The sequence below is a fragment of the Gymnoscopelus braueri genome, assembly GCF_963280865.1.
Source record: "Gymnoscopelus braueri genome assembly, chromosome: 7".
In the NCBI taxonomy this organism is placed as follows: domain Eukaryota; kingdom Metazoa; phylum Chordata; class Actinopteri; order Myctophiformes; family Myctophidae; genus Gymnoscopelus; species Gymnoscopelus braueri.
Genome location: NC_137608.1, coordinates 50,508,386 through 50,522,008, shown reverse-complemented (window position 1 = coordinate 50,522,008; position 13,623 = coordinate 50,508,386). Strand labels below are relative to the sequence as shown.

The 13,623-nt window shown below is 40.3% G+C and overlaps 2 protein-coding genes across 2 annotated transcripts; one reads left to right on the top strand and one right to left on the bottom strand.

Annotated features, from left to right (window-relative positions):
• Positions 1-2,941: 2,941 nt before the first annotated feature.
• Positions 2,942-3,547, top strand: LOC308089115 (UDP-N-acetylglucosamine transferase subunit ALG14-like; the record flags this gene model as incomplete). The annotated part of the gene is made up of 1 exon (XM_080433685.1): positions 2,942-3,547. One exon carries the CDS (start codon positions 2,942-2,944, stop codon positions 3,545-3,547), a length of 606 nt encoding a protein of 201 aa, XP_080289811.1.
• Positions 3,548-5,211: 1,664 nt separating this feature from the next.
• Positions 5,212-6,427, bottom strand: LOC308089252 (B-type lectin plumieribetin-like). The gene is made up of 3 exons (XM_080433868.1): positions 6,278-6,427; positions 5,802-5,892; positions 5,212-5,586 (listed from the first exon to the last, which is right to left on the bottom strand). The coding sequence occupies exons 2-3, from the start codon at positions 5,889-5,891 to the stop codon at positions 5,344-5,346; spliced, it is 333 nt and encodes a 110-aa protein (XP_080289994.1). The 5' UTR covers position 5,892; positions 6,278-6,427; the 3' UTR covers positions 5,212-5,343.
• Positions 6,428-13,623: the final 7,196 nt, after the last annotated feature.

The following is a 13,623-nucleotide window of genomic DNA, read 5'->3' as shown; positions in this document are numbered from 1 at the left end:
AAAACAAATAAATAAATAAATATCCTATATATAATGTTTTTTTTCATGAATGATCAGAAATTTGGTTTAGGTGATGTGTTCATAATGTATGTGGGTCCCGGGGAGACATTGTTGATGATATTGTATTTTGGTGTTATTTTTTATGCTATGTTGATGAATTGAATACATAGGCCCACAATGGAAACAAGTCCCCAGGACACTTTTGTGTTATTCTTTTAGCCCAAATATATGCTGTTTGCATTTCTGTCTAATAAAGTATTAAATCAATAAAAAAAAACTCTCTTTTGGGTCTCCAGCTGAAAAACAGTCTGACCAAATTGGGGAGAAAATTACTGTTAAAAAATAAATGGACGTATGTGAATCTATTAATCCAATAAACCTTACCAAATGCAGACAGTTTTGCCATTATCTCAATTTGCTTCTGTGGATTAATTGGCACAAAGAAATGTTATGAACCAGGTTTTTTTCAGTTGGGTTTCCAAAGCTAAATACATATTCATTTGGGGGTCCTTGACATGAAAATGAGAACCACTGATCTAGAGCTGTGGTTTGGGGACCCCCAGGGTCATTGGGGGGGTTCCAGGGGGTCCCCATCAAAATGAGGAACAGTTTAACCACTTAAGCCCTATTTAAAAAAATAGCCGAACTATAAGTCAACATGTTGCTGTGAGCCACTGAGCCTATGACATGCACAAACTATGGATGCCATGTTGAAAGTTGTTAATTTCACTAGAATTTCACCAGCTATTCGGTCATAAAAAGGGGGGAATGTGCTGTATAAGAATGACTGTTCAGATGATCATAGGTGTGTCTCTCTCCCCACCTCACCTACAGTTCTGTAAAAAATAATATCTTCTCTCATGGGGGTCCCTGGCAACAGGTCTTTTCAAATGGGGGTCTGTTAGCTTAATACACATGAATGTGGGGTCCTTCACATTGAAATGTTTGAGAACCACTGCTTTAAGGCCTTGTACACACTTTTTGGGAAGGTGCTCAACTGTAAAAACGCCTTTGGAATTGAAACCCCAAACTTTCAGTTTATAATGCCCTGATCCTATTTCTTGAGCCACGCTAGTATGCTTGTTTGAAGTGAGAACGACATACAAACCTTATAGAGTTTAGATGGAGAGTGAAAATCTGCCAAATGGTGGACTTAAACTCCAAAGCTTTGGTTTACTGTCCATCGACATAGTTCACGTGCCACAGAAGCATGTGAGACACATGTGAAAACGATATACTTAAAGGTAGGTTAAGTGATATTTTTGGGTATTTTGTTTTGTTGTCGTTAAAAGGTTAAAGTACTATATTCTTATAGTAATCATTGCTACAGAGCGTTTGTTCGGTCACAGGGGTCTCTCCAGCTCTTTAGTAAACAGAATATACGTACATTTTCAGGTAGGTGACAAGATTTAAGCCAATCAGGAGAGAGTACTGAAAATGCATTTCCGTTTAATATAGAGCTGGAGAGACATGGAGACTCCTTTTACTGAACAAACACTCTATAGCAATGAGTACTATCGACTACTATAGAGCTATTTAACACTTATTTTAACCAAAGTAAATCACTTACCCTATACCTTTAACCTTGTAAAATTGAGATGGAGAGTGAAAATCTACATCAATTGGTAGCCTTGAACCCTAAACCTTTGGTTAACAAACCACTGACAGCTCTCATGCCACAGAAACATGGAAGATGCAGGTGAGATTGATATACTTTACCTTGTAGAATTTAGATGGAGAGTTCAAATCCGCCAAGTGGCAGCCTTGAACCCAAAACCTTTGGCTTACAAAATGCTGACAAGACTAATGTGAGAACGAAATCCTTAAATCTAGAATTTAGATGGAGAGTGAAAATGTGTCAAATTGTGATCTTGGACCCCACTTAATTAAAGCGTCAAAATCAGTTAAACTACTTTAACCCTATATACATTGGCTATTTGAAAATAGCCAACTACTATTTTCAAAGAATCTTGAAAAAATGAACAACCCAAATCTTGCATGGGGGTCCCTGGCACAAAAATATTTTCAGATGGGGGTCTGCGGCCAAATACATATTAATTTGGGGGTCCTTCACATGAACCTTTTGAGAACCTCTGATCTAAATTACATCACTCATGGCAAAAGTATCTATAAAGAGAACGGCAAAACCCAAAGACAGCTCGTGTCAGTCTTGCGTAATGTGAAGATGCCCAAATATGGAGTTCCCTGGCAATGTCATCTCTGTGATGTCAGCTATGCCCAAATATGGAGTTCCTTGTCAGGCTTGCCCAAATATGGAGGTGCCCAGATATAGAGTACAAAGCTACGTCAACTAGGGGGCAGAAACAGTGCCGGTCACGTGGTTCATGTAACTCAAAATAGTGACAAGCGCTGATAGACTCCAGTGCATTCCGTAAACTTCCGGTTCAGTACTTTCTCACTATTCGCCAATAGAAGGCTCTGTGGAAGACTGGGCCGATGAAGTGAACGGAGGTGACGCAGCTCTCCTTATATGGCTCTGGAGTACACAGGTACTACTGTTACATCACATTGTCCTACGTCATAATCTCCTTTAAAGCTGGACTCCTCATGCTCAGACACTAGCGGCATGTCTTTCTTGTTGGGATCCTGAGCCTTCTGTTGCTTAGTGCTAAGCAGGTCTGATTCAGACTATGTTGCAAGCCTCTTGACGAATAGCCCCAAGCTGAATCTAGCATCACACCTCAAAAAGGCAAGAAGAGCAGACTAGATAAACTGGATCCCAAGAGTCCGCCTTCATTTCACACTCACCCGAGCATCAATGACACTGTTACGACCCGACAGACCCATGTCTATTGATCTAAATTGATATAAACACATCCTATAGAAAGAGTTGCCTTGGTAAATTTCTGATCCGAAGGAGCTATCGTAGCAGCCAATCATGATTGTAGGAGTATTGCTCGTGCTTTTCGCTACAGTGTCAATGATATTAATCATGCGGTTACGGAACGTTGTCAAGGCTGGCTCAAGTTGTAAACCTGGAGCGAAAGGTCACGTCAGCGTACTTGTGGTCGCTGGATCGGGGGGTCACACCGCAGAGATCCTCCGCCTGATGGGCAGTCTGTCCGCCTCCTACAGCCCTCGCCACTATGTCGTCGCCGACACCGACGAGATGAGCGAGGACAAAATCCGCAGCTTTGAAAGCTCCGAATATCGCGCAGACTCAGAGTCACAGTATACCCTCCACCGGATCCCGCGGAGTCGCGAGGTAGGACAGTGGCGGGTTTCATCCGGGGTCAGCTTTCTGAAGGCCCTCGTCCACTCCTTACCTCTGGTGTTCAGGCTACGGCCTGACGTGGTGCTGTGCAACGGTCCGGGAACCTGTGTCCCTCTGTGTCTGGCGGGGATCCTGCTGGGAGTTCTGGGATTGAAGAAGGTCCTGATTGTCTATGTCGAAAGCGTGTGTCGAGTGGAGACGCTCTCGCTCTCCGGGAAGATCCTCTACCCGATCGCGGACTACTTCTTCGTGCAGTGGCCGACCTTGAGGGAAAGATATCCCAAGTCCATTTTTCGAGGGAGAATAGTTTGACACTACTTATTTTAATTTTCTTTTCTTTTTTTTTCTTTTACAAATGCAAGCCTTTTTGGAATAGGTGAAATAGGAAGAATTAAGACACAAATGTGAATGTAAAATAATTTTTTTTTACAAATATGCTATGTTTTTTATGTTCTTTTGTATTGATATGCAATATCTGGGAGGCCCACATAGTAAATATAACTCATGTAATTGGCCCACTGGCTTGTCTCTCATCTGAAATGGCTAATCCTTGAGCAGTACCGGCCCATAGAGCAGAGAGACATCACATTGGCCCACTGGCCCCATTTGAAACAAGCCAATGAGACTTTCCTGGGCGATCCTTAGTTGACCTTGTATTGTAAACTCTACTTCCATGTGCTTTTTCTCTGCAAACTTCTGAATAAAGTATTCAATCAATCAATCAAAGCTTGTCTTAGCACACAACACGACATGAGTCTTTGAGCAGAGAGAGGGAGAAAAAGCATCGGCACACTTGTAGAGAGGACAGTTTACCATGTGAAGGAAGGAGGTGATGTTGATGTGGTAAGCAAGCACAACAGAAAGAGTGTATGACTTCCTTATCCTACATCATTAAGCATGGACAACTTGTTAAGCACAAACTAGCAAAACATGATCGCATCACGTTGTGAATGTTGGCTGCCAATCAAAGTAAAAAATGCTTTCTATCACAAAAGAGTTCAATGGTTGCTGCCTATCTGAAGAACGTTATACTTGGTGTGTTGCAACTGTGCCTAGTTATCTAAAGTACAACAGTGGTGGAAAAAGTACTCAAATTGTGTACTTAAGTAAAAGTATCAATAATGCAATGTAGAAATACTCCATTAAAGTAAAAACTTGAGTAAAAGAACAAAAGTATTGGCATAAAAAATGTACTTAAAGTACCAAAAGTAAAAGTGCTCATTATGCAGATTGTCCCATTTAACAAGTTAAAAAATATATATATATTTTGAAAATAGCAGATCTACAAGCTCACAATGCGGTCAAAATATATATAGGGCTGAAGTGGTTAGTGTAGTTTTCAAATAATTGTAGTTGAGTAAAAGTACAATTTTTGTCTCTGAGATGTAGTGGAGTAGAAGTAAAAGTACTGACAATTGGAAATACTTCAATAAAGTAAAAATACCTCAAAACTGTAATTAAGTACAGTACTTGAGTAAATGTACTTAGTTACTTTACACTACTGCTAAAGTATGGCAATAATAATAATCGAATACTATCCTATCCTATGTATTACTTAAGTCATATGATTATGTCATGCAAAAATAACAATCTACAAGCTCACAAGTCACAAAGTGTAACTGCAATTGTTTTGTCCTTGTAGATCTTCTATTATAGCAATGAATGATAATATCTGCCAATAATGACATCCCCAAAACCAGGACAAAGTGGTTAAAGTGATATGCATCTTTCCTGGTGCCCAGGAACCCCCTATGGGCTTAAAGGACATTTATAACAATATGTAGGCAATCTAGGCATCACAATATTATTGTTTCAGTAAAAGTGTTATTGTTTACTGAACTCTCAAAATGTTCACAGGGTCATACATAGCTGTTTTTTACATATTTAATATTGCACATACTGTATGTATTATTACAAACAACAATTAGTGTGAAGGCACTGCTAAGCTTTAAACACAGATAAGACATGGAAACATATGTGATTGCAGCTCTTTATTTCATTAACTGTTTACATCATGATGATGACTTCATTCATTGAGTGTGACAGACTGAATTTGAATTTCATGCTCTCTCACTCTTTTATTGTTATTTGTTCCCTTCCCTATATTATTAAGAGGTCCAGATCGTTTCTCCGTCTTTGTCTACCACCAGGTGTCCGTCGTTGGTCATTATGAGACGCATCTGGTCACTCTTGGAGTTGCTCCTGGTTTTAGTATCCCAGACTGCCTTCTTGTCCTTGTTGTACATGACCAGGTTGTTGTCCTGTTGAAGAATGATCCGAAAGCCATCAGTGCCGCATGTGTCTGATGCCCAGATAGGAGTCCACTTGTAGACCACAAAGTTGCTGTCAGTCTGTAAGCGGAAGAATAAAACCGTTAACTGATGAATTACCACTTTTACTAACTCAGATAATTTGCTGGCCACACAGCCAACATCGCTGGTATTTACATTTGGTACAACATGACATTCAGATCAGTTCCAACAATACAAATAAGGACCTGGAAGAACTCATTCAATCAGTCACCTTAGCATTATGTTTACCATGATTATAACATGGATATGTTTACCTGGAAGACAGCCTTGAAGTCCTTGTTTCCACTGATAAGGATGTCTCCCTGACGGAGCTCCTGACCTGTGCTTATGGAGCTATGCATCATTCTGAAGGGGGAACGGAAAGAAAACTAGTTAAACTGTTCCTGGAGACTGCTTTGGCTCTCGGGAAGTAGGTGGAAATAATCATGTTTAGTTGTAATGGTATTTGAGAGTATATACCTTTACAATACAATTAGAAATACAATTAGCATTTGAGAGGAATGCACAAGAGTAATGTATATTTACAATACATAGTTGAAATACAATTAGCATTTAAGTGGAATGCACCTGTAAAAGTATGACTCATGCAACAAAATGTGGAGAAAATCACAAAGGTCTAGTTAGGTATCAATAATGGGTAGAATAATCATCATATTAATGTAATGGATTCAAATAATTAATATAATAAATAATAATGAATCTCACAAACAAATGAAGACAATGTACTCACCAGTTTTCAGAGTTCAGCGGTGGAGATGAAGATTGAGGACAGATGAAGTTATGATGGAGCAGAGGAGACCTGTCACCTATTTATCATCAGGCGCATGCGTGTGACACGCGCGCATGTGTTATGGTGGCAGGATTTTTGGGGATTTTCCACCATTGTGCGCTGCAGCGATGTGGCTGGCAGAGAATCAGTGATGGGTTGGGTATAAGGCATACAGGGCAAATGCCCGGTGGGCGGACCAATAACAGGCCGGCCTGTTATTACTTTTTTTTGTATTGCCCCCATCTTAGGATAATTATGACAACATGGCTATTCCCACCCTGATGGTGCCACACTGCTGCAATTCATAATCACACGCTATCTGCCTTTATTTTCCCCAAAATTTGCAGTCAACACATAGACGTAACCCTAAACGTACACTAGAAAAAAGAATAGATTAGTAAATGGTGCATTGTAGGTCGCTCATCATTCGAATGCCAAAACTCAGAAGACAGTTGACTGGCAGTAAATGACTGGCTGGTGGCTGCTATTTATGTTATCAAACCACTACATAATGTTATATCATTGCCCTAAATGGCGAGATATTGACAAGGGAAGGATGATAAAAAAAATCATTATGTCTGTATTAGCCTTGATGTCTGTATATGAAAAGACTATGTACAGGTGGAAAACTTTAGTTAAATTTGCAGAGTGATGCATAACTTTACCTGAGTTACATCTTCTGATAGTTGTACTTGAATGTTGACATGAAATAATAATCCTGTTTAGTGTTTCATAAGCGCAAGCGTGAAAGAATCCAAATACAGCGTGGAGCGACGGTAAACAAACACTGTTGAAAGGCTAGGATCACAAACAATACCAAGGATTCGACAGTTATGTCGCTACTATGCTACACGGAAGTAGAACGGCATAAAGATACCAAGGATTTGTCAGTGATGTGACATCACTAACGAGAGCAAGAGCACTTTAAACCTAGACATGGGATATTATATATTTGAAAATTGCCGATCTACAAGCTCACAACGCGTCGCGATGTTACCCATTGTGAGCTTGTAGATCTGCTATTTTCCAAAAAATCTTGAGGGGAAAAAGTGCAAAATGTGGAATATTTTTTAATCGTTTTAACAACACATATTTGGTTGGGGCTCCCTGGCACAAATTATAATTTCAGATGGGGGTCCGTGGAAAAATACATGAACATGTTTGAGAACCACTGGTTTAAACAACAATCAAAACATTTGGATACAAGCCCAAATATCAACTACATTTTAGAAAGAAGCCGCTTATAATAAGTAGACATAGCAACACTGTCGAACATGTACACATGTTGTGTGTTGTTGTTGAAGATCACACCCACATGCAGCCTCCACTCCCCCCACAAGGAGGGGCAGTGCACCAAAGCATTATGGTTATTGTAGTATTGCAGCAGTCCAGTCAAACCCTAGTCAAACACACATACTTCATTATTTTTCTGACCATAGGGTGCACATTTTAAATTGTTCTACTGTAATCTACTACAAATACTATTAACATTGACTGATTGCAGTTTCTTCCAGGGGTGAAATATTCCTTTAATTCCCTGAAAATAGCTAAATGTGTGTCTAATCTTTGTTGGAGAAACCTTTTATTTTTTAAGACAATGGATTCATATGTGGTGTGGTCAGACAATTAAACTGTAGGAAAGGATCAAAAACAGATCTGTTCAGAAGGATCCATTTGCTACAAAAGCAAAGGAGGGCAGAACTGGACAAGTAAAGCTAGTTGAAAAAGATTTTCACCGTTGAGAGAAAGTGTTTCAAAGTGTCCAAAAATAACAATATATAACTATAATAACACTCCACAATCATAATCAGTGGGAGCCCTTGATCCACAGCCTGGTGTCCACAATCACCATCAGACCTCCAGCTTATACATTTGCTCACCTCTGATCAAAGGTAGGAGCTGTTAGGAACACTGCATTCCTTTAAATCCTGTCAAGCCCTTTATCATTATCTAATCACTCATCATGTACATAATGGTGTATGATGTTTTTGACATCACAGCTATGCAAGGTCTAAGACTTTCTCATCATGATAGAAGATTTCTCATCTAGATATCACCGTAATGGAAAGAAACCACAACTATCGAAGCTACCATACTAATCCAAATAATAGTTTTGGATTGGTAAGGTAAATTTATTTAAAAAAATAAGGTATATTTCTTTGACGGCCATGACGATGAATCATTCATGGCCCTGTGGTTGATTATTTTTAAACTGGTGCAAAAACAACCTCCTTCAACTAAATGTATCATAGACAAATGACGTATGGACCTCTCATTCAGAGGGTCAAGAGGTAGAACCAATTGTCAGCTACAAATACATTGGTTCAATAACAATAATATCAACTAAATGGATACTTTAGTCATATGATTATGTCACGCAAAAATAACATAGAAGCTCACAAGTCACAAAGTGTTGCATTGTGTCCTTGTAGAGATGTACATTCCCACCAATAATGATATCCCCAAAACCAGGACACCAAGGTTAAAGTGGTTAAAGTGTCATCACGTATCTTTCCTGGTGACCAAGCAGTCCATATGGGCTTTGAGGACATTATTGATCAAACAAAATAACAATATGTAGGCAATCTAGGCATCACATATTTTTTCAGTCAGTGTTGTTTACTGCATGTCACCACCACGTCTGGGCAGTTTGACCATGTGCCCCAATATCTGAGTGTTGAAAAATTATGAGATGCTGTTGTAAAGTGTACTGCAACTGGGCTTTTTATATCATGATTACCAATGTTGGATCTATGTTCTGATCCTCGTTTTTAGGGGTCTATTAGTTTTACCTATGCTAAGCCATATGGGCAGTTCAGCATATAAAACTGCCCACAAAAAGTTAACTTCGGTCGATTATTTCTCCCCTTTTATAATACCAATTGGTATTGCATTTTATATCATTATTATCGTTGATTAGTTACCATTACAACGAGGTACAGCTTGTAAGGATTGTGCAATCGTGGAATGAACAACACAGCTAAACGTGTAGGTAGCGCCCCCAATAAATGTGCCAAAATCCCCCAATATGCTTCTGTTGATAATCACTCTTGTTTTGAGTGACCTGCCAGACACTCAGGTGCCAGTCACAGGTGTGTGACTGGCACCTGAGTGTCTGGCACCTGAGCATTGGTTCCTACAACTTTGTTTGTGTATGCTCCAAACACTGCCCCCATGGAAAGATGCCACGTGACTGGCACTGATACCAAATAATGCGTAATCTGCGTAACGGAACACCAGATTCACTTGCCCTATTGCACATTTGGCCTGAAGGGACAAATGTGGCATCTTTCCATGGGGCCAGTGTTGCTGCTTGGAGCACACACAACTCAACACACCTGTGACTGGCACACACCTCTCAGCAGGTGTGTGCTGGCAGGTCGCTCAAAACGAGAGTGATTACCAATAAAAGCATATTGGGGGATTTTGGCTATTTCTTTGGAGGCGCTACCCACACGTTTGGCTGTGCTGCTCATTCAACGATTGTACGATCCTTACAGGTTATACCTCGTTGTAAAGGTGACTTTAAAATGATACAAATGATATACAATACTATACCAATTGGTATTATTGAAGGGGAGAAATAATCAACCAAAGATAAGTTTCCGAACTTTTTGTGGACAATTTAGATCACATTGTTGGTGTTACAAGTGATCAATCCCTTGATATTTAACCCATTGCCCGTACGTGTGAAAGTAGTGGTTTTATATGTAAAATTACACTGAGGTAAAGTGTACCGCAAGTGGGCTTTTTATATCATGATTACGACTGTTGGATCTATGTTTTCCACCTGTAGTTACCCTGAGGGATGTCCTGTAAGAAGTGTCTTATACTTAGTTCACCGGGGTCCCCCAGGGCTCTATACTAGGTCAGCTAATACTACCCTCTACAAGCTCACAATGAGCTTGTATATCTGCTATTTTAGGTTTACATTATTTTCCTCATTTGGTAGCTCTAATTACTCACTGAAACACTGAGTTGCTATAGCCTCTATGTTATTTAACCTTTGAAATGGGACATTCTACACATTGAATACTTTTACTTTTGGTGCTTTAAGTACATTTTTATGCAAACTTCGGTACTTCTACTCAAAGCAAAATGTTGGACTTTTACGTGTGGACAAAACTAAATCTGAGTACTTCTTCCACCACTGGTATACAGTGTGCTGAATATCTCTCCAGAACTTGCATCACACATAAACAAAGAGGACACACTCAACAGGACTTCTTTTTAAAAAATGACAATTTTATTGCCTACAATAAGTTGGAAGAGGTGGTGGTGGGTGGGGGGACATGACACAAGTGCTGATGTATGCTTTGAACTGATGCATACACACAACTGCACAGAAAAACAAACTCACACAACAAACTCACTACCGCCATCTACTGGTGAACAAGCTTCCACTCTGCCCTGATGGCACTATCAAGACCAGTGATTCTCAAGCCTTTTCATTTCAAGGACCCCCCAAGTTTGATATGCGTTAGGCCCCGGACCCCCATTTCATACATCTTTTCTCTGTTACAGAGTTACAGACCCGTTAGCGTCCATTTGGTTCCATTTGTAGACTTTTGGGAGTTACAGACCTGTGTGGGTTCATTTGGTTCCTCAATATCAATCCGACACCATGTTGAGAAACAATGATTTAGCCATTCACCATTATGCATCCTCTGGCTTCTAAAACAGTGTTTCTCAAACATGTTCATGTCAAAGACCCCCCAAATTTATATGTATTTGGCCACGGACCCCCTTCTGAAAAGATTTTGTGCCAGGGACCCCCGTAAGAGAAGATTTGTGTTCAAATGTAACATTTTTTCCAAAAGATTTTTAGATTGGCTATCTGAAGTATAAAAATGCTTCCCTTGAAACCCCATCAAGGACCCCTGGAGGTCCCCAGACCTCACTTTGAGAACCACTGCCCTAGAATATGAAGCCTGTTCTACTCCAAATCTGTGTAAACCAAGTGGTTCTCAAAGTGGAGGTCCAGGGACCCTCTGGGTTCCAAATGGACCCTTACAGGTCTGTAACTCTCAAAGAGTTATGGGGGCCCTTCAAATAAAAAAATAATAAAAACACCACTGGTGTAAACAAAGTGTGACATGGTTTTTAAAGACAGATTAAAGAAGTGCAGTTGTTTCAAAATCGTTTCGGCAAATATTAGCACCTCGGTGGTGACTGGGTAACTGGAAGAGTGGCCACTTTAACATTGTTGGCACCTCAATGTTAAACTGGCTATTTCTTACATGTAGAAGATAAAATAAAATAAAATAAATAATTTGGTCTGAAGTTATGTAAAAGTATACGGGATTTGAACAGAATATTTCTACAAAGTGCTTTCAAACCTGTGGATAGCCAGTCAATATGGGCATAAATTAGAAGTTGAAGGGTACATTTAGATGATTATGATGTACCGTGCCTGTTCAAATCATATATAGTCCTATACTTTGCATTACTTCAGACCATGTTTTTTTTGGGTAACAAATAGCCAATTTGAATTGGGGTGCCCACAATGTTTAGGTGCCAACTCGTCCTGTATCCGGTGACTGCTGGTGGCTGGCTGAGGGGACAGCGCCCGCTTTAACTGGTTAACTTGAACCTTTGAACCGGTTTAACTACCACTTGATAAACAGGGCTACTAAACAGCTGTCCTCGTCATTGTCCTTCTTATGGTAAGACCTGGATACAGGTTAGGTGGTGCAACAGTCAAACTAATCAATTTAATTGATTATGAACAAAATATATATCAACAATAGGCCTATATCTTAATAAAAATAATGAATTTTGGGGTACACATTTTTCAAATTCCGTTAATTATAACAGAACAGCGAAAATAGCAGGTCTATAAGCTCACAACGCATCGTTGTGAGCTCGCAGATTGGCTATTTTCTCTATCTTTGTATGATCAACTGTATGAAATAGGGCTTAAGCGGTCAATCATACTAATCCATTCAGTCAATCCAAAAAATATATATTAGTTTTTTTCTGCGTCTTTCGTTGATAAATAAACAATAAAACAAATCATGAAAAAAAAGAAAAACGTGCTTCTCTGTTATGTGTTATCGAAAGTAATCGATAGTTGCAGCCCCCGATACAGGTGCCTAAATCCAACAAGCCACGCCCCCTCTAACATTGACATGATAACCAGATGATCTGAGGTCTTGGCCTGCCGATACGTCTGGGGATAATCTACATTCAATGTATGGGTTAGAACCACAGAGACAACCTTCGCCCACTACTCTGAGAACCAAACCTGAGACCATCCTAATATGAAGGACCGCCCTAAAGTCTTTGCATTGGCACTGCATTGCAGTTATTCTTTTGAATCGGTGGTTCTCAAACTTTTTCACGCCAAGGACCCCTGGGGGTCCCCGAACCCTACTTTGAGAACCGCTGCTTTAAATCTCCAAAATGTTTCCACCGAGTTTTAGCCCAAAGATTGAATGTTACCAGATGTATTGGTAGGGGGAGATCCTCTGATTGGAGCCCATTGACACTATATACTGTATGTCGGCATCACATTGGTACAGGTAACTTGCTAGATAACGAGTTATACTTTATAATTATAATTATGTGCGGAGACCTCCAGCTTCCATATGCATACATGGGGCATACATGCTATAAGAAAGCACAGCTTGCCCCTGCCAATATGGGCAGCCGAGAATTGATGCAGTATCATCCATGTGTATTACTCAACCCGATCTCCAGAGAACTAGTATACATTGCACGGATCCAGTGCACTTCATTCCGTGGATAGTCACCTAGAAACCCAGAAATTCCGTGCATATGTACATCTCTCCCTTTGTGACAAAACCATTTCGGAGGCGCGCAGTCTCAAGGGAATTGTCGCCACGTAAGGGGCCACCGAGCGAGCTAAAGCGAGCGAGTTGCCGTCCCGAACGTTGCGAAATTCCCTTGTGCCTACTCAGCGCCGTTTGAGTTATGTACCGATAGGCATAGAATCGTAAATTTTGTTGTGGGGACTGCTCTGCTTCCGGGTTTTTCCGGGTTGCGACTGGTTACGCCCACCGTGGGACTCGCCGTACATATGCACGCAATTTCGGGGTTTCTAGGCGACTATCCACGGAATGAAGTGCACTGGATCCGTGCAATGTATACTAGCTCTCTGGAGATCAGGCTGGTATTACTACATGTCTATGTGGGAGACGACATGGCTGTTGACATTTTGGACATCTGTCGTATCACAATTAGGGCCAAAGATAGCATTCTAACTGTAGCTACTCCACCTCTGTTTAACCATTCTCATCAATACAACTGAATAAACCCAAATAAACAAACAGTTGGCTCTATGC

Coding starts and splice junctions, on each gene's coding strand:
- LOC308089252 (XM_080433868.1), bottom strand. CDS start 5,891: ATGATGCATAGCTCCATAAGCACAGGTCAGGAGCTCCGTCAGGGAGAC. Junction 5,587..5,801: donor ACTTCAAGGCTGTCTTCCAG/GTAAACATATCC, acceptor TTCCGCTTACAG/ACTGACAGCAACTTTGTGGT.